Source organism: Mytilus edulis, chromosome 10, assembly GCF_963676685.1.
Source record: "Mytilus edulis chromosome 10, xbMytEdul2.2, whole genome shotgun sequence".
Classification (NCBI taxonomy): domain Eukaryota; kingdom Metazoa; phylum Mollusca; class Bivalvia; order Mytilida; family Mytilidae; genus Mytilus; species Mytilus edulis.
This window is the reverse complement of record NC_092353.1, coordinates 26,670,694-26,692,608: the sequence shown is the minus strand read 5'-3', so window position 1 is coordinate 26,692,608 and position 21,915 is coordinate 26,670,694. Positions and strand designations below refer to the sequence as shown.

The 21,915-nt window shown below is 31.7% G+C and overlaps 2 protein-coding genes across 3 annotated transcripts; one reads left to right on the top strand and one right to left on the bottom strand.

Moving 5' to 3' along the window:
• Nucleotides 1–1,459: 1,459 nt before the first annotated feature.
• Nucleotides 1,460–15,858, bottom strand: LOC139490765 (protein-cysteine N-palmitoyltransferase HHAT-like). 2 transcript variants are annotated; one of them, XM_071277744.1, is made up of 11 exons: nucleotides 15,737–15,858; nucleotides 13,924–14,069; nucleotides 12,633–12,697; nucleotides 11,419–11,529; nucleotides 9,946–10,143; nucleotides 9,168–9,497; nucleotides 4,936–5,261; nucleotides 4,242–4,277; nucleotides 3,276–3,474; nucleotides 2,762–2,903; nucleotides 1,460–1,730 (listed from the first exon to the last, which is right to left on the bottom strand). In XM_071277744.1, exons 2-11 carry the CDS (start codon nucleotides 14,054–14,056, stop codon nucleotides 1,627–1,629), a joined length of 1,644 nt encoding a protein of 547 aa, XP_071133845.1. In that variant the 5' UTR covers nucleotides 14,057–14,069; nucleotides 15,737–15,858; the 3' UTR covers nucleotides 1,460–1,626. The 2 variants fall into 2 exon arrangements, with proteins under 2 accessions (XP_071133845.1, XP_071133846.1); XM_071277745.1 differs by having other exon boundaries at nucleotides 11,415–11,529; nucleotides 15,737–15,793.
• A 982-nt stretch (nucleotides 15,859–16,840) lies between these two features.
• On the top strand, nucleotides 16,841–21,299 carry LOC139490767 (perlucin-like protein). Its single transcript, XM_071277746.1, has 6 exons — nucleotides 16,841–17,657; nucleotides 18,805–19,025; nucleotides 19,408–19,481; nucleotides 19,694–19,787; nucleotides 20,527–20,751; nucleotides 21,192–21,299. Exons 2-6 carry the CDS (start codon nucleotides 18,806–18,808, stop codon nucleotides 21,200–21,202), a joined length of 624 nt encoding a protein of 207 aa, XP_071133847.1. The 5' UTR covers nucleotides 16,841–17,657; nucleotide 18,805; the 3' UTR covers nucleotides 21,203–21,299.
• The last annotated feature ends 616 nt before the right edge of the window (nucleotides 21,300–21,915 follow it).

The following is a 21,915-nucleotide window of genomic DNA, read 5'->3' as shown; positions in this document are numbered from 1 at the left end:
AATGAATGGAAAACAACTGTCATATTTTTACTTGGTACAGGCTTTTCCTCATGTAGATTATTATGGCTTAGCTAGCTAAACCTCTAACTTGTATGACAGTCGCAAAATCTGCATTATTTTAACAGCAATGTGTGAGCAAAATAAACAGACATAATTGGTAAAATTGTCAAAATTTGGGGTACACCAGTCAACAGTGCGTTATAATATTTATCACTATAAAAACAAATAACTATATTTCAAGGGAGAAAAATAAAATGGCATATTCATTCTATAAATAAGTACCGTGATAAGCAAACTTGAAAGACAAGAATACAAAAAAAAATGACTATAGCACAATAACAAAATGTCGGGATGTATAAAAACTGAGCCAGACAAAAAGCATATTACCAAAACTGGACAAAACAGTAAAAGTTTTAAAAAAATATACAAAGACAATTTAAAACACTATAAAACGTAATAAGGACGATAAAGAATATCAGTACTTGACTTCAAGATTATCATGTAATATTTGTTAAGTTAATACGGAATATTTATGAAAAAAAGGTTAAGTATCTTCTGATGATATTGTTTAAAAAAAAGGACGATACGTTCTTTGACACAACTCTAGATCATCAAATCTCTGCTTGGACACTGATGGCATTTTAGTAGCTGCAAGCTCTCAAATACCAAATAAACGACTAAATGTATATCCCATATACAGATGGAATTGGAATAGTAAGGTGGGGGGAATTAATAGTTTTAAAATAAATATTGTCTCGTTGTCATAGATTCTGATTCCCGCTAGTGTCAAATTTGAGTTATATATCAGTCTAAAAATGAGGCAGAGGAAGCATTATAAGTTATATATCATAACTACACTGCGGTAGTTATAATATATAGGAATAGATTACCTTAGCTGTATTTGGCAAAACTTTTAGGAATTTTTTATCCTTAATGCTCTTCAACTTCGTACTTTGTTTGGCCTTTTTACATTTTTTGATTCGAGCGTCACTGATGAGTCTTTTGTAGACGAAACGCGCGTCTGGGGTAAATATAAAATTAATCCTGGTATCTATGATGAGTTTATATATAAACTTTGTTTGAATTTTAGTTCAACTTTTCTAGATTGGCAAATTTGTGGTTTTAAAAATCTAGTGTCATGGTCTCAGCTGTAAACCCATGATTTTTTGACATCGACGCAAAACCACCTGCACTGTTTCCAGTGCCCAAGTCCACGTAATCTACTAGACGATACGAAATATAGCGTTCGTACGTTAAAAAAAAGGCTATCTCCGTTGTCTTCTAGAGTTGGAACACACTGCATGATTTTGATGGCATACTTTGCAAATCTATGTTTTATCTGTCGTCAAGAATATACGTATCACTGGATCCTTGTTCTCTCATTGCGTGCATTTATGCTAACTTCAAATAATATCATGGTTTTAACAAATAATTATGAAATATCATACAAAATAGACAATAATTTGGATATCATTTATAAATGCAAGAGAGGATGTACAAAATTGATGAACAGTATTTTATCGAAATGTACTTTAAATGTAAGCACCTAGCGAGTAATACACGCTTGGATTGAACCTGTTCTTACAGAGTTTCTGCGTTTGTATACTATAGTTAATAAAACTATTCCTAGTCTTTTTTCGGTTTCCTATCTAACCATTTGTCGATTTCTATACTTGAATGAACACAACAGTACATGACAAACAAGTTTGTTAACCACGACTTCATCGAACCTGTAATGAAGACAAGCTTTTTTAAACAAAGATGTCGCTGTCTCAAACCTTCAAAAAATAAACGATATCCCCCCAAAAAAGATATGAAAGTAAGAATTACTAGCATTATCCTCACAATGAAAACGAATGTCGGATCTGAGGACCATAACGTATTTAAAATATATAATATACTTTGGTTTTAAATTGAAACTTATTCCCAGACCTTGAATTTGATTTCAAAATTCAATTCAATTCAAAGACAGTATCATATCAAAGAGAAAGAGAGTTTTATGATGGCAAATACGTCATAATAGTATTCGATACAGTCAGTTTTACGGTTGCCTTACACAGAAGGGACAAAAACAAGATAATTTACATAAAAAAAACACAACACAAGTAAAATAAATAGCGTTTAATCAAGTACAGGAAAACGATTGAAAAGAAAGAACGAAAATACAAAAACAAAGTTGAATTTGTTTAAAGGCATTAAAGATAAACAAACGACGGGTTCCACATGTGGAACAGGATCTGCTCACCCTTCCGGAGCACCTGTGATCACCCTAAGTTTTTGATGGGGTTCGTGTTTCTTAGTCTTTAGTTTTCTAGGTTGTGTCTTGTGTACTATTATTTGTCTTTTTGTCTTTTTCTTTTTTAGCCATGTCGTTGTCAGTTTATTTTCGATCTATAAGTTTGAGTGACTGTCCCTATGGTATCTTTCGTCTCATTTTCATTGACTGCATTCTAATGTTCATTTCATAACTTATAAGTTTTAAATTTGAAAGTAAAAAAAGTTTTGCTGTCGTTAACTAATGATGTTCGTTGTTATTCTTCGGTTTACATGTTACTAATTTGTACTATTATATTGTTTATTTGTGCATTTCTCTGTAGTGAGTGTTCAGAATTGTGTTTGCTTGTACTATATTCCTGTCACGTAGTGTTGTTATAAAATTTATGAATTGCAGAAAACTGTCTTTCTCTAGTTATTTAGCGCGTCTTTGTGAATTTTTCATATTCGTTCGTATTTGGTAAGTAAAAAAGTATTAGAAGCTTACCTTTTACAATAATAGTCTGATAATAAATGTTTCCTATACTGCTCCCTCCAATAAAACAGAAAGCAGATAAGATTGACATAATAGCTATCGGTGCTGCAACAAAGCACTGTATTCTTCTGTAGGCAGCGGGCATTGACGTTTTCTAAAAATTGATAAAAATTTGCATTGTTGCGTGTTTGTATCGAGGTAATTAGTGTACTTAAAATAATCAAGTCAAGGAGTAATTTAAATTACATATAACATCTTATATATCAGAGTCATAGCATATTCTCGTTTACAAACTTTTCAATTTAATGGTCTACAACCTTTCGAGTACATTTCGTGTGGTGATTTCCAGATGCTTATATCTTAAACGTGTCAAAAACCTTCTCTTAAACTTCTTTAAGAAACTTTAATAATGATAGTCTAGTTAGAAAAGAAAAAATAAATCTACCTTCAATTTTCAATTTCAATCTCAATTTGTTAAAAACAAAAATGGTAGTGTTGAAGTATTAGGACGAAATTGAGAACTTACAAAGTGAAACACAGCAGTTTGTTTATCTACCCAGTTACCGAACACTTCTAGTGAGATACCAATAAAGTTAAGTAATGTCCAAATAAATATGTAGTATTCTGTGCCGTGCCAAATGAACACAAATATAAAACAGGATGCTGAACACACTAGTCTCTGTAAAGTATTTCCTTTAGAGCCTCCAAGAGGTACATATATATACCTGTAATAATGAGTTAAATAATAGTTAAGTGTATACTGTTATATATATCAGTGGAACTCAGAAGCACAAATATATATCTGTTATAATGACACTTTATTTTAGACAAAACCCAACACCCTTGATATTAAAACTGTACTCAGTCGCCTTTTACAGATAATTACATAATATGGGTGTTCTCAGAGTTGGAGGCCACTTACGGTGATATATAGTTACTTTCAACGTCATTTTAACTCTGTTGGTTAGTTTTCTCAATGACAATCGTCATGATCGTACCACATCTTCTTATTGTATACCAATCAGAGTTCTATCCATCCTAAACTAACAGTGTTGCTACAAAACGGTAGACACCATTGACGTGACGTTATAGGTCGGTCGATGATTATTTCAGTGTATCCAAAGTAATGGTAGATTTATCTTCAGTGCTTCTTATCATTTTAAACATTCATTTACCTTATTTGAAATATTATCGGATATGACCAACTACCAAAATGTGGAGTTCTAATGCTGAGATTGATACGCTTATATTTGAAAGCAGTTGAAGCTTATGTTGACAGTATTATGCATTGCTTTAAGATCGTGTGTGCTGTTTTTGATATATATAGCTTTGAGTCCGTCTGTTTTTGTTGGTCCGTGCATCTGTCTCATTGATTTTGCTTTGTCACATTCGTTTATTGTTTAATGCATTTTCTAGTTTTCCAGTTTTAAAATGCGCATACCCAAAATATAATTCAATGAAGAAAAAAATATATATGAATTACCCTACCAACCTTTTGATAAAATTGTACATCCCTCTGTCAAAGCACCTACAAATACAAAATGTATTGCCTAAAATAAAGTCAAAAATTCTGGTAAAATCAAAATCAATAGATAAAAGATGCTGCGAGAACCGAATTTTATCTAAGCTATTATTATTCACTTTATAAAAATGATGGTTTCTTTTTTTTTTAACTTTGATATACAAATATATATGTCCTTTTATTTCTATGCTGTTTTCTAAGGTTTAATTCCTTAATGTGTGTGTCAATCATCACTACCTCATAAAATATCCTGGAATTACTTTATTCAAATTATTATTCCTCTGTTTCAATGAATTGCAACATGTTCTTTTTGACACCCGTTAGCGGATCTAGATATGTAGAGTGAACAATACGAATAAGGGTAAACTCATAGCTTTTTATGAAAATGGAATGAAAAAGTAATAAGGGATGATTATTTTACAATTTTGTATAACCAGTTTTTACAAGTCTAATCAACAGAATGTAGAAAATAGTTGTCTTAAATCTTGCATAAAACAAACGATGAAGCTTCTAATATACTCTTTCACTTTCTTTTAATTAATCAATCAATTTGTTGAAAAGTAGGTACAAAATATAAACAACATACCGATTGATACACAAACGGCTTACATTCAAGTGTTGAATTAATCTCATCCCCCAAAAATATAAAAACCTAATTTCTTACTTCCACATATCAGAGTATTTGTAAATATGTCCTACGTAATTAGGTCCTTCTGGTGGAACAATGCCACAAATCCTGGCCACTACAGACGGCAGACCAAATAACACCCAGTATTTTATCATAAAGAAATGGCCTTGACAATATCCAATTCCCCATAAAGTCCACTGGTCAATGTTTTCTAGAGTAGACACATTATTTTGAAATGCATTGACATATAAGAAGTGAAGAATGAATTCAATGAAAAATGTCCAGAATATCACCCTTGTTGCTCGAAATGCTATAGATTTCAGTTCCGATGCTTTTAAAGTTGTCTTTTCGGATTCGTTCATCTAAAAATAAAATAAATTGTTAATATTTGCTATTTTTGTGGATTTTGCCATTTAATTTACACAAAAAATAGTGCTCTTTGTTTGGGTGAACACTTCGCAAAAACATGAATAGAGGCACATATCATACTTGGATGGAGAGTTGTCTCATTGGCACTCATACAACATCTTCCTATATCTATATCATGAATGTAAAGGCATAATGTACGAACCATACTAGACAGATACATGTACTAACATACCTACAAAAGTAAATACACCAACCGTCCTCAACCCCTGACTTTAATTAAGAACTGTACCAGGCTTTGCTCCAGTGATTGTAAGTGTTTACTGCCATACATATATTGTAATTGTTTACTGCCATACATACATTGTAAGTGACATATATTGTAAAAGAGGGACGAAAGATACCAGAGGGACAGTCAAACTCATAAATCGAAAAAAAAAACCTGACAACCCTATGGCTAAAAATGAAAAGGACAAACAGACAAACATAGTACACATGACACAACATAGAAAACTAAAGAATAAACAAGACGAACCCCACCATAAACAAGGGGTGATCTCAGGTGATCTGGAAGGGTAAGCAGATCCTGCTCCACATGTGGCACCCGTTGTGTTGCTTATGAGATAACAAATCCGGCAAATAGTCTAATCCGGTAGGTCACATTTATGAAAGGGAAGGGGATTGTAGTAACGACGTTAAGAACATATTAGATATCATTTGTGAAACGGTTATTCATAACGGTCAACCAACTCGTGATGGCGTCCGTAAAATTTACGAAGAGATGATTATAACTACACCATTTGAAACTCTTGATTTAATAGCTTCCTTGTGAGCAACAACCCTCTATCAAGAAAATCATGTTAGGAAATAGAAAGAACGGGAATATAGTACCAATTGGGAGATATATACACCATATGCAGGTGCTACTGGAATGTGGCTTCTTGACTGTTTACTAACATTGTTTATTGCCCTACATACATTGTAATTGTTTACTGTCCTACATACATTATAATTGTTTACTACCATACATATATTGTAATTGTTTACTGCCTTACATACAATGTAATTGTTTACTGCCATACATACATTGTAATTGTTTACTGCCATACCATGAATTGTAATTTTTTACTGCCATACATATATTGTAATTGTTTACTGCCATACATATATTGTAATTGTTTACTGCCATACATATATTGTAATTGTTTACTGCCCTACATACATTGTAATTATTTACTGCCATACATATATTGTAATTGTTTACTGCCGTATATATATTGTAATTGTTTACTGTCCTACATACATTATAATTGTTTACTACCATACATATATTGTAATTTTTTACTGCCATACATATATTGTAATTGCTTACTGTCCTACATACATTATAATTGATTACTGCCCTACATACATTGTAATTGTTTACTGCCATACATACATTGTATTGTTTACTGCCATTCATATATTGTAGTTGTTTGCTGCATTACATACATTGTAATTGTTTACTGCCATTTATATATTGTAATTTTTTACTGCCATACATATATTGTAAATGTTTACTGCCCTACATATATTGTAATTGTTTACTGCCATACATATATTGTAATTGTTTACTGCCATATATATATTGCAATTGTTTACTGCCATTCATATATTGTAATTGTTTACTGCCATACATATATTGTTATTGTTTACTGCCCTACATATATTGTAATTGTTAACTGCCCTACATATATTGTAATTGTTTACTGTCATTCATATATTGTAATTGTTTATTACCATACATATATTGTAATTGTTTACTGCCATTCATATATTGTAATTGTTTACTGCCATACATATATTGTAATTGTTTACTGCCATTCATATATTGTAATTGTTTACTACCATACATATATTGTAATTGTTTACTGCCCTACATATATTGTAATTGTTTACTGCCATACATATGTTGTAATTGTTTACTGCCATTCATATATTGTAATTGTTTACTACCATACATATATTGTAATTGTTTACTGCCATTCATATATTGTAATTGTTTACTGCCCTACATACATACATTGTAATTGTTTACTGCCCTACATACATTGTAATTGTTTACTGCCCTACATATATTGTAATTGTTTACTGCCCTACATATATTATAATTGTTTACTGCCGTATATATATTGTAATTGTTTACTGCCATACATACATTGCAATTGTTTACTGCCCTTCATACATTATAATTGTTTACTGCCATACATACATTGTAATTGTTTACTGCCCTACATACATTGTAATTGTTTACTGCCTTTCATACATTATAATTGTTTACTGCCATACATATATTGTAATTGTTTACTGCTCTACATACATTATAATTGTTTACTGCCATACATACATACATTGTTATTGTTTACTGCCATATATATATTGTAATTGTTTACTGCCATACATACATTGTAATTGTTTACTGCCATACATATATTGTAATTGTTTACATCCATACATACATTGTAATTGTTAACTGTTTTACATACATTGTAATTGTTTAATGCCATACATACATTATAAGTGTTTACTGCCATACATACATACATTGTAATTGTTTACTGCCCTACATACATTGTAATTGTTTACTGCCTTTCATACATTATAATTGTTTACTGCCATACATATATTATAATTGTTTACTGCTCTACATACATTATAATTGTTTACTGCCATACATACATACATTGTTATTGTTTACTGCCATATATATATTGTAATTGTTTACTGCCATACATACATTGTAATTGTTAACTGTTTTACATACATTGTAATTGTTTAATGCCATACATACATTATAAGTGTTTACTGCCATACATACATACATTGTAATTGTTTACTGCCCTACATACATTGTAATTGTTTACTGCCTTTCATACATTATAATTGTTTACTGCCATACATATATTGTAATTGTTTACTGCCATTCATATATTGTAATTGTTTACTGCCCTACATATATACATTGTAATTGTTTACTGTCCTACATACATTGTAATTGTTTACTGCCCTACATATATTGTAATTGTTTACTGCCCTACATATATTGTAATTGTTTACTGCCATACATATATTGTAAGTGTTTACTGCCGTATATATATTGTAATTATTGTTTACTGCCATACATACATTGCAATTGTTTACTGCCCTTCATACCTTAAAATTGTTTGCTGCCATACATACATTGTAATTGTTTACTACCCTACATACAATATAAGTGTTTACTGCCATACATACATACATTGTAATTGTTTACTGCCCTACATACATTGTAATTGTTTACTGCCCTTCATACATTATAATTGTTTACTGCCATACATATATTGTAATTGTTTACTGCCCTACATACATTATAATTGTTTGCTACCATACATACATACATTGTTATTGTTTACTGCCATATATATATATTGTAATTATTTACTGTCATACATACATTGTAATTGTTTACTGCCATACATATATTGTAATTGTTTACATCCATACATACATTGTAATTGTTAACTGTTTTACATACATTGTAATTGTTCAATGCCATGCAAACATTGTAATTGTCGTTTAATGTTATTAGCTTACATTAATCTTTTATAGGCTCTTATTGTTATTGTTACACCCTTATGTTATCTTAGGCTCAGCCTCTTTATAACTCCCATAACGGTTTGTTCATTGTTGAAGGCCCTACAGTAACCTGTAGTTGTTAAGATTTTTGTCCTTTGGGTTTTCTGGATAGGTTGTCTCTCGTTTGGTAGTCCTACCACATCTTCATTATTTCAAATAGAGTTGCAACGTGGCATTTGTGATTAACTCTTTTTCATATTAATAAATATGCAAACTTAACGACATATTATATTACAAATAAAACATACCTGTTTTGAAAAATCATCAAAGGTAATAATTGGTCCAGTGAAAAACAAAGGATAGTAAAAGCAATAACTAAATGCATCCAACAAAGAAAAGTGAATCTCCTCTTTTTGTTTTATTTCTTCGTCAGGTTTTCTTGTAGGACAGGCACTTTCGCTTTGTTTTGTTTTAGCGCTTTGTTGTAGAGGAGCTTTGCAAAATATATATTGTTTAATTGAGGCAGCATATTCCACTCGTTCCAGACAAAAACTTGTATAACGTAGATGTGTAAGCGATAACGTAGCCATTAAGGCGTAGTATGAGTTCCTTGTTGAGTCCTCAGGGGTCAATGAATTCTACAAAATATGACAATAATTTATTGACTGGAGTTTGTTTTCAAAGTCAACGGGTAAATTTTGCATGCTCACTATGGAAGAAATAAAGTATTATTTGTTTAAAGAATGTTACTTGCAACAACTTTTGCAATGTGCAATATAAATTTGCATCTGCTACTAAATCTTATAAATTGGTTTGTTATTGAATTTATAACCAGCAGCATTCTTAAAACATCTAACAAAACAAGTCTTTTTATTCTTATAAATATGAAATTGGTGTCATTAATATTTTTTTTATTCAATGGTTTACATCTTACCAAACATTTAACAATCTAATACCTGTTACAACTTTCGTTAGTCGGTGTATCATGTTTTCTGTGCCGTTTTATTTCACACTCTTTATTATTGTTTAATACTAGTATATAACAAAGAAATTGCAATTGTTTTTTCGTCCCCTCCCCTAACTTACCATCAATGTAACACACGCTGGTATATTTAAAGTTGAGATGAGAGCGATGGACAGTATCCACACCAAACACTTAGACTGGAGTAAACAGACTAGATACATTACAGTACAATGTAGAACTTGTAATAACATTGTCTTCAATCCAAGGAGGTATATCAGTAGTATCACAGAATACGAAAGACACACCATTCTTCTGTAAATCTGTCAATGTTAAATAGAGTAGTAATAGTAGTATTGTCAATAACCTTAGCAAAATGTTCTCTTTCAAAGGACAATGAGTTAAATACATTGCTTAAATTTAAAAGGTACACAAAACAAAGGAGAGTAAGAAAATAGAGGCGAAAGATACCAATTCAAACTCATCAGACGAAAATAAACTGGCAAACAGACAAACTGACAAACAGCAGTACACAAAACACAACATGAAAACTAACAGGTGAGCAACACGATCCGTCCTAAAACTGGTGATGATGTCTGGTGCACCGTATTAAGGTTACGCATATCCTGCTCAACAGCAGCAAATAAATTTCACAAGTAGCATCCGATTCCGTAGACTATCTTGTTACTTTGGTTGAGTTTAACTGTAAATATAGATAAGAAGATGTGGTGTGAGTGCAAATGAGACAACTCTCCACCTTAGTCACAATGTATAAAAAGTTACCAATTAAACAACTCAAACATGAAAACAAACATTCTAATCTATATTAAACAAAAAGATAAACACATATGAACCACACCAAGAGACACCACTAAACAACAGTTTCCTGACTTGGGACAGGTGCATCAAACAGATGTTCTCATAAAACGCATATAATTGTGAATGTCAAAGAACATTTTGATTAACTGATAATAAAAAAACTACCGTTCAAATTAGTTTTGCTTTATTTTACGAAAGCCCCTAGTCTTATATGCTTTATTTTACGAAAGCCCCTAGTCTTATATGCTTTATTTTACGAAAGCCCCTAGTCTTATATATTGCATTCTGATTATGAAACTACTGCTGTGAATGTAAAATGAACATTTCCAACTGTTTATATTCATAGCGGGCGATTATTACAATATTAAAGTTGTTATCCTTATGCCAGTAAATTAAAAGTTTGGTTGATTTGCCTGCTTTTTTGTATAGATATTTGCTCAAGAATTGTTATTAAGATTGACATCTGCGGTCAATACATAGGGGCTTCAGCTTGTATACATTATACTTATAAATGTTTTTGGAAGTTAAGCAATGTATACAAGTTGAATCCCCGCCTATCTAGTGGTTGCAAATGTCAATCTTAATTACATTTATACAGCCAACCAAACCTTAAACTTGTTAGCATTATGATAATAGCTTTAAGCACAGGAATAATATATTCTAATTAGTTATCAAAGGTACGAGGCTTATAATTTAACACGCCAGACGCGCGTTTAGTCTTCATTAGTGACGCTCAGCTCAAAATAGTTATAAAGCCAAATAAGTATATACGTACTTACAAACGACATATGACGTGATGCTACCCAGTCCAGGGCTATGTAAGCAAAGAATGATGGATAGATACTCCAAAATAGGTTGTAGAAAAAATGCCACTCAAAATCAGAATTATCCTGAAATATAGGTATTCATATGAAACTATTTGATATATGTACAGTCATAACTACAGCATAGACCATTCTCGTACCAACCAATTTTCATGCATCTGATAAGGTCGTTCATTTTTTATCGATTGTTCCGTAATGTTAAGCTATAATTGTTAAGTTAAAATGTTTTTATTTAGAAATCTTAACATTTGCCTTCATTCTGCACCTGAATTTTGGTTTTAAGCCTTAAAAAGTTTTTGGTAAACAGATCTGACTTACAGCCCATTGATTTGAGTGTGTAGGTTAAGATAATATAAATAGACATGATAGAAGTGGTAATTGGTTTATGTCATATATTGTCTAATGTAAAACATATAGTTTTTTTTAAAGTCTTATTTCTTGTGAGAATATATATTGGTAAATGACTTACGAAATTGGAAGTAATTTCGTCGAAAATAATTACGCTCGCAATCATGCCTTTGTTGACTTTTACTGAGTAACTGTATCACAAATGGCTATGCATCGATTGTCGATGTCAAAATGTTTGCTCTTTTCAGTGGTAATTTCTTGTTACTTGGTACAGCTTAGTATTTACTTTTTACATATCATGCTAGCAACACGACAGTCGCCATTGGAACAGGAACTGCTTTATCTTGGTATCCAAGCTTCTCGTTATCCGGTTTGGATGATTGTTTTGCTCAATTTTTAGTTTTTCGTGTAATATTTTTAAGACTTTTGTGTGTTCTTTTTCTGTAGTCATAGTATTGTTGGTTCTTCTTTGACGGATGTTGTTTGATTGTCTGATTTATAGTTTCTTATTTTCACAGGTATTTAAAAAAAAAATACTAACACTGACTTCATGGTACTTGATTGATTGAGTGCCTGATTGTTCTGGCTTTTCTTGCTAAATGTCCTGTGGCATATTTCCCATGCACATTCAAGAAGGAAACAAAAAAACAATAAATCTTATATATAGACCTACAACGATCGGTATCAAGGGCGGAAACATATTGCCAGAAGAAAAGTTACAAGAGAGTAAAAGATAAAATTTATCAATGTTCTGTGTCCATCGAAATACATTTGTAGATATAAAAAAATGAAGCAAAAATGATAATAAAGAGCAAACATACCTTGCCTCTCTTAATGAAAGCCCATCCAGATTGAAAGTCAATCCCACCGAAAAAGGCACCATACTCTTAAAATGGGATAAAATGTAAGTCAAACATTTGTTTTCAAATAACATTCATAATCAAGTAAGTGAACGAATCGTTTGAGTTGATGGCTGATATTTGGTTGTTTTTATTCAACTATTTATACACATGTACGTTGTTTATACTCGGTATGGACGCCTGTCTATCGTCAAACTTTCGGATTCTGCCTCCTTTTGATTTTTTATCGTTTAATAGACGTATCGTTGCTATTCAACCCCCATAATTCAATTGTTTTGTATGACCACCCTTTTGGAGCATCTTATATCACACCCGGATTTAAAGTTATGTTATAACGTGTAGCCTAAAGCTTTCATTGAAATGGGTTTTGGTTTTTTTGTAGACGTTTTTTTTTTTTGTTTGTTCCAAAAGCTTTCTCCTTACTTTTGATTTGTTTCCTTAGTAACCTGTCGTTTGGATCTTAATGATTTAAATACATGCAATTTGCAACAGTATTGACTTGAAGAATGAAAATCTTAAAAAATTTAAATGCATGTTACACATTTTTTTTAGTTAGATACAATATTTACATGAAAATGATTGTATCGAATTACATATACAGCTTAAACGATTTATTAAAATAATGAACAAATAGTACAAGCAAACTAAAATTAAATATAATGAATCAATCACATTAAGGGGCAACTGTTAACATTTGTTAAGTTCATATACAGTTTTTAGAAGGGCCTCCTTGTCCGAGTTGTCTAAGAAGTCTAACTATTGTACCACTATCCTGTCAACACTGAGGTTACGAGTTCAAATCCCGCATGTGGCAGGTGCGCTAGACGCAAATCTTAACTGACTGAAATTGTCAGTTTTGCCGAAGGCTGGTTGCTCTTTCCGACTTCCTACACCATTAAAAATCAACCTCCATGAAATAGCCAATAGTGTTAGAATATAATACTGATATATAGTCTTTGATCTTATTACATTGAAACTTCACAATTACTAAAAAAACCACATAGACGCGGACGGCATCCATACTGCATCAAACAGAAGATGAGAAAGTAACCGGACTAATCCAGTCGTTATATTCCGACTCACTATATATAATACATCGCTACATTCCCTCGAGAGTACACTGGCCGATAGAGAAAGAGACAATCAAAGCTGAAAGAGAGACCAACATAACAATCGAAACAGACCGAAAAATGACAAAAGGACAAAAAACAACATACCACACGAGCAATATTTCGAACTAGTCTTTACTTACTGTTTGATGCCATATACACACAGTATGTAATGTATGTCACAACAGATATATGTACACTTATGTAGAAGTAGGTTTCCCAAGCTGGTAATATCATCCAAGGGTTTTTAGTATTAGTCTTTTTCTTGGACTCCATTTTAATTAAATTTCTAAAAACAAATGTACTAGTATATCAATAACATATGTTGGCTACCTTCTTACAAATAATCATTAGCATGTTATTTTGTTTTTAAGAAAAAAAAACATGTTCTTTAAAAGCTTTAAAGTACATATTCGTGTAATAAATATATATTTATTAAAGTTCAATGAACTTTTTTTTATATCGCTATATATGTGCATGTCAGATATTTGCAGAATTCTAGAAGTTTTTCGACAAATTACAAAAAGGCCGAAAAAAAAAAGACTTAATTTACCTTTATAGACTTTTTGTACATTTTCCGAAATTATATACTGAAAATTTAACTATAAATACGGTATGAGAGTTTGTACACAAAATATTTAAGAAAAAGAACTTATCTTTAGGGACACGTACATTGGTAATATTCCTTGTATCATTATCTTCAACAATATTAAATAATGATGTTTTGTTGGTCTTCAAACTGTATTCTTTCGAGTGCCAATGATGACTACTTATATAAATATAAACGAACCGTGCGTCTGATGTACCAAATGATAAACCAGGTCTTTTTGACGTGTTTGTAAAATCAAAGATTATATGCCATTGCTGGTGGTCGTTTCGTCCCCGGGGATATGTTCAACCCAGCAGTAAGCTTTATTGTGTTTTCTATAACCAAATTAATCACTTCAATTTTAGGTTTTGCTGTATTTAAACATCCTGTGTTATTGGTCTGTTTATTTGTTGTATAACTTTGATTTGAAATTAGACCCAAAAAAAAGAAGACTTGCAGTGAGCTTGGTCTCCATATTTATTTTTATTTATTTTATATTTTTTTTTGGGGGGGAGGGTTCCTATGTATGAAGCCCACACTGTGATTTTGAGATGAAAATCAGCAATGGAAGCGCTGTTCCTTTGCTTTTGTGTTGTCGGTTTTTTCTTCTATGAATGGACTTTAATTGTGTCGTGGACGGATGGATATCCCATATACTTTTTTTTTTTCATCAAATGATGAATTTGTCAAAGTTTAAATTTTCTGTACAAATGTTTTCATTGAGAAAATATAAGTTACGTATAGAGTACCTCGTGTCACTTATATTATAATCGTTATCTATAAGTAGAACGGAAGTTCTTTAGATTACAGGAAAAGATCCATTAACTAATATATATGCAGCATCTTCTTCCTAGTAGCTTACTATCGTGTGAAAGGGAATTTGATTCAACATTTTCATGAATGACAAGTTGAAAATACCCTAAAGATTTTGGTACGTGAGGAAACAAAAATCAACACCAGGAGGACAATTTATATACGGCACAGCAAAGAGACAAGACATCTACATTGACAAACATGATAAAGTATTGGATCAAACAAACGAATGATTTTTGGGAACAGAAAAGAAAATATATACTACTACACCCACATCGTTTTACCAACTTTTTTTGAAAATGGTGTTTGGTAAACGTAACTAAGTTTTCAGTAGATCATATGAAAGTTTACCTTTTGCGGCACTCTTTTTTTTTATAACCGTAAAACGCAATTTAAAGTAATTTTAGTAAATCAATATTAAAAGCTAGAATAACACTGCTACACAAGCAAATGTGTTAGTCTGGTAATATTCAGAATGTAGAGTTTTCAAGTAAGGATAGATGTATAGTTTCAGATTTATAACCTATCTCAGAAAGTTAATGAAAATGACTTACCATCGGTGATGCGTGTTGATATACCTTCCTGGAGTGATTACGTGTCACTGTAACCGTGATCAACACTTAACGATATTCGAATTATCCATCATTAAAATGATGATGATGATGAGGTGGAAGAGGAAGAAGGAATATGAGGTGGAGGATGAGGAAGAAAAGAAGTGGTATCATTGTCAAGACAGCTATTCCTATCGACCAGAGTTCAAATGACAAAAAAATATAGTTCCCAGTACGGCTTTCAGCGATGAAAAAACTATTAATACCGACATATATCTTAATCTTTAAAAGGCCCAGACACGAAATATGAAGAGCTACTTTTCAAATCGATTTAACATAGTAGTCTCGTCGTGAAAATGATGGCAATGGTGACTTTTAACTACCATAGTCTAATTTGCCAATCTTCTCTGGTTATATTGTTTGTCCTTTTTGGTTTTAACAGCTCTTCAAATAAAGTTTTGGATTTTCAAATATTTTGGCAACGAGCATCACTGAAAATACATTTATTGTCGAAATGCGTATCTGGTGCAGTAAAATTGTTACTGTTCATGTTAACACATGTAAATGTATATTCAGGAAGATCGATATGAAAATAAATCAAAGTTGTACGAGACAAACATACAGAGCCGGATTTGTAATGTGTGAGGAAACAGTCCGCAAAACGACATATCGCACTACTCGGACACATTAGTTTGGCTCCAAGTCAACCATGCAGTCTCAATCTTATGTTTAGTGGAGAAGCAGCAACATATGTATCGCTGATTTAAACCGACTGGTATAATGATATCTATAATGTATGCCTTTTAAAAGAAAGCTTGCCAAAACATAATCGAAAAATACATAAATGATTCATAATTGAGATATACATATAATGAAATCATTTTTTTTTATATATATAAATTCGACTCCGTCGCTTCAGGATAGTTATACAAAAAGATCAATAATTCAGAAATTGAATGGAACTTATGTTTACTAGGTCAGCAAACAGACCTTTAGATGTAAAGATAATGAAGGCATTTCATATGACGTCTATAAACAACTATTTGATTCACTTGTGAGTCCTATTGATGAATATGGTGACACGATTTGGGGGTGCAAGAATTTTTCATTTATAAATGCCATTCAGATGAGAGCTTGTAGATTCCTCCTTGGTGATGGTAAATACACACCAAACCTAGCTGTCATGGGATACATGGGTTGGGTTCCAATTTACAATACACAATGAAAAGAAATTGCAAGACACTGGCATAGAATAGTAAATACGGAGCCGATCATATTAGCACAAAATATTTATATGGACAGATTAGGTCAGTCAGAAACATAAAATTGTTTTAAAAAAATGGAATATCATGGTTAAAAAAACAGTTCACGGAACTTGAACTGGTTGACTTTGTAATACAAACACTAATATTAATCAAAAATATATTTGTTGAAACATTCTTGTAAAGAATGTTTGATAAATATATTGATAAATGGAAAAGCATCGTTTATTCATCCTTTTCAACACGGGCAAATGGGCGTAACAAGTTGAGAACATATAATATTGTTAAGCAGGATTACGTACGTTGTTGAAAACTACTGCAAACTGTTGATGCCTTTTTGGTGAAAGTCCACCTTTGTAAAATTAAGATGTGGGATGGCTCCTAAAAGGCTGGATTCTGGAAGGAATGGAAATTGGCGTAGACTGTGACATCGCTATTTTGAAGTGGAAAGATCTCATTGCGGTAGGAAAAGTTGAAATACTTGATTACGGTATGAAACATCGAATCGTTTGTCGACAATTCATGATTGTGAATTTCCCTAGGAACGGGAAAAACCTTTAAAAAACTGTCTCATTTGTATATAAATACATTCGAATATATTTGATAACATATTCAGAAAGTTTTTATTAACTAAACAGAAAGTGGCGCCGAAATATTTGCAGGTTTGTTTTTAAATTGTATGACAGCTTTTTATTTGTTTTCGTTCAGTTGTTTTTCTTTCTATATAGATAAAATTAAAATTAAAACATTTATATATATTTTTTTTAATGACATGAGTTGATGATTTTATAGTTTACTAAGATATCATTACTTGGATAACTTTCAGTTTAAAAATAAAAAGTGGTTTATTTCCGATGCTAAGTTTGGTAACAAAAATAAATCGGAAACCGACATGATAAAGATGCTTGATTTCTTAATTGACAAAATTTGTTATGCTTGGAGGACGTGTTTTTCAACAAACAATCTACATTCTCATGGGAACCAACTTTGTGCTTATTCTTTACGACATGTTCCCTTTTGATGTAACGCATAGTTCAATTTACATAGAGAACATACAATTATTTTAACCCACCCCCTCCCCCCATACACACACATTTATTTCTTGTATCAAGACAAAAAATCCTCACGCTGTTTTCCTTTGATTTACCTTTTTTCTGAGGAGTTGAGTGTTTATGGTTGTTATGGTCTGTTTTACTGTGCAGTATCTCTGTATTTACTCTTAACCTGGTAATGTAATTTGTTCAATTAACTTTACTCAATCATAAAGAAATGTATTTTGATTTAACTAGCAATGATAATTTTTGTATCAGAAATTTTCAAGATTTTTTAAAAATAAACAGACCGACTGAATTTTGTTGGTGATATTGATTACTGGTACAGTATAAAGACCAGGAGTATCATTTCTCTAAAATTTTGTATACAAAAAAAAAGAATGTGTAATTGAAAACACGAATTCCCCTGCACAAGCTTTGCAATGAATGTAAGTTGTACGTACGGACGGTCAAGAGTAACACTAAATGACCCCTACGGCGGGGCATACACATAAATGTTCATTATTATAATGCTATCTTTATGCTGTTGACTTAAATTTGATAACATTGTTTTACCCTTCTTGTCTTGTTGCATTTACTTATTTAGCAAGTAAGAAGCACACTTTTTTTGTGAAAATAAGCAAAAAAAAAGAGCATTGTTTTATTATTTATGAGTTTGACTTTTTAAGGATGTTATTACTGTTTCTCTGTGTTTATGTTTTGATTGCTTCTTAGTTCATTCTTCATACAGAATGCACCATTCTTTACTTTTTTACAGAATGACTTCTGTCTTAATGTTTACATTCCTTATGATGTGTGTGGTATGTGAGACTGTTTTTTCGTTACCGTGTCTAACAATCAAATCCAAAGAAGATTTTATCAAAGCCAGAAAAGCATTAACAAATCTTGAAGATTTCCTAAAAAGCCAAGCAAGTGCTATCAACTCTAAAGTACAGGCTTTAGACACAGATTTAACATCGATGGAAGAGGATTTCAAAAGTGAGGGTTATTTGTTCTGCTTTGAAACTCTCTACAAAGGAGAAATGAATAATTTATAATCAAATACTTTATTTCTATATAAATCAAAATTTGGTCTGTGACAAATTAGACAATCTTCAAAATAAATAAAACAACATTGAAATAACAGTTCAAATTAAAAAAGAAATGTTTTAATAAGAAGGTAATTCAACAAAATTAATGAATAACAAATTTTCAATTAATTTGTGTCAGTGTGTCTGTTAGCATACATAGCATTAAACAAAACTTTGTGATATTTAACCAAAAAAAGCATTTGACATTAAAATGCTTGTCAGTTTTCTGTACTTCTTTATATAATTTTCATATAAACTGCTAATCAATATGAATTTGAAATGTCATTCAGGGAGACAATGGACAAAGTACAACAGCCACTGTTATTATATTGGAGATGATAATGTTATATGGACTGATGCAGAGGTAAGCTTACGTCTATACTGTCAATATTATTTCTTAAGAAAAACTTGAAAAAGTATTTCATTGAAAAATTGGGTATTATATGTTATATCCATTTTTAATTACGGATTAATGTTGTGCTTGTATTCGTTCGCGTGTAAATGATGTGTGAATTGTTTTTGTACAAAATAACAGAACTTATAATTCACATTTGTAAAACCATATTAATTTTGTAGAGAAAATGCCGAGAGATTGGTGGGTATTTAGCGAAAATTGATGATTCATCAGAAAACAATTGGATATACCAGCAAGTAAAGAAGAGCAGCAACAGTAAGTCGGGCATATCTAGTTTATAGAAGGGTCTTTATTTATTTTGTAGAACAAGTGTATTAATAAATATAAATATAGGCATTTCTTATAACTTGAACCAATAGAGTAATAAAGAAAAATACATTTAGAACAGAAATCAATGAGTAGAGTCGATTTAAAACAGAACAGACATCAATCAACACGTGTATAGATTGTTTGAGACCGTTTCTGTATCTCTATATGCCTAGTGTTGGTTTGCCTAGTTTTGTTTCTGTCTCATCGGCGGCTATGATCCCTTATCTCCTTTTATGTTTACCCTAAACTTTTAAGTATAATCCGTCTGAACAGTTGAAAAATTATAGAATTGTATTGCAATGGAATATTTTCATTTCTAAACATTAACTGCATATTCTAGTTCTAATAAGGAAGCAACCATTAAACTTCAACGGGGGTTATGTTTTTTTTTCTGAGTCAAAATTTGTTTTCTCGGGCAAAGCGCGAACATTTTTTTTAGTTTTTCAATCATTCAAATTATTTCTTTTCAAAATTTGACATAAAGGTATTGGGAATATATGTGTATTCATAATATTTTAATTTATCATCTGCTTTTCCATCTATTTTTAAGGGGCATACAATATCGTTTACACTGTGCGAGATACTTTTGTTTCGTGTACGCTAAATACCAAAAACATTGGAGAGCCATAAAAGTCTACGAATATTGTTGATAAGGATAATTATGTTTCCTTTCATCCTATTTAAGAAAATTATCACTGGCTGGGGTCTACAGATGTGGTCAATGGTGACTGGAGATGGATATATGATCAAACTCAGTTAAGTTACAAGAACTTTTATACAGGACTACCTTATCCAACCAGTAATGCATACTCCCACTCATATAACTGTATGATGATGAACTACAGCAATGGTTACTGGTACGACTCCCAGTGTCAGAGCAAATATCCATATGTCTGTGAAAGTAATTTCTGTAAGTTTTATATAGATGGTTAAAGCTAACATATAATAGTATTGAAAGTTATACATGTAGTTTGTATTTTTTTGCTAGACACATATTCAGTGTTCCTTCTTTTTACATCAAATCTCGTTGGTAAATACATCCAAAATAGAATAAAAAAATATATGACAAGAAGTACTTCAAAATGACCAATAACCCCACTTATTACTTTATTTCTTTTTTTCTCGAGCATTGATGAAAGTCGCACACGAAGCAAGACATGTGCTATTCTACAACCGTCGTCGTTGTTGAGATCCATAGTTGTGGTAAATTGAAATGGTAATGTCGTATGGACAATTATCAATGCATGTTAATTATCATCATTATCATTAATATATGTTTGACATAAGAATAACTATTGTTGTCAGGAATTTTAACTTCGTAATTAAATGTCCACCCTATTTTCATTTCAGGCTTCCAATAGAAATGTAGATGTTTCCGCAAAAAACAGATGACAGATTCAAAAAATATATTAAAGTATCACTACGGTGCATAATCCTGTTGTTGTGTTTATGAGGGGGGCAATGACTGACCTAAAAGTGGGCACTCCAGTCATGCTTCAGTGATTCCCTATATAATCAACCCAATTGTTCCCACATAAGGGGCGCCCGGGCCCTTCAGTCCCCTCCCTGTATCCGTATACGGGCGTGTTTTTTATTGGTAATAAATGTAAAAATATTTTATTAAATTATGTGATATATTTTTCTATTAAATTTGAAAACAGTTTTTTCTCAGTCTATAGAAAGAACTTCAAACAGGTGCAAATCTGCATTAAGGCTAACCTTTGGTTTTTGAACTACATATCCATGAATGGTCCCTAACAAACCAAATAATAAAAAATGCCCCATTCAACAGACTAAACATTCTGAAGTACACCTTTAACATTAGGGGCACACATTTCCATAACCCTGGCTAGTCCGCTTAGTCATGGGCACACTAACATTGCTGTCAAATACAAATGATTTCATTTCAAGATAACGTAATCTCATTTTTATCTATATATAAAATTGAAAATTGAAATAAGGAATGTGTCAAAGAGACAACAACCCGACCAATGAGCAGAAAACAGCCGAAGGCCACTAATGGGTCTTCGATACAGCGAGAAAATCCCGCACTCAGAGGTGTGCTACAGTTGGC

Coding starts and splice junctions, on each gene's coding strand:
- LOC139490767 (XM_071277746.1), top strand. CDS start 18,806: ATGACTTCTGTCTTAATGTTTACATTCCTTATGATGTGTGTGGTATGT. Junction 19,026..19,407: donor GATGGAAGAGGATTTCAAAA/GTGAGGGTTATT, acceptor AATGTCATTCAG/GGAGACAATGGACAAAGTAC. Junction 19,482..19,693: donor TTATATGGACTGATGCAGAG/GTAAGCTTACGT, acceptor TTAATTTTGTAG/AGAAAATGCCGAGAGATTGG.
- LOC139490765 (XM_071277744.1), bottom strand. CDS start 14,056: ATGGAGTCCAAGAAAAAGACTAATACTAAAAACCCTTGGATGATATTA. Junction 11,530..12,632: donor CTTTCATTAAGAGAGGCAAG/GTATGTTTGCTC, acceptor CCTATATTTCAG/GATAATTCTGATTTTGAGTG. Junction 10,144..11,418: donor CATCACGTCATATGTCGTTT/GTAAGTACGTAT, acceptor TAACATTGACAG/ATTTACAGAAGAATGGTGTG.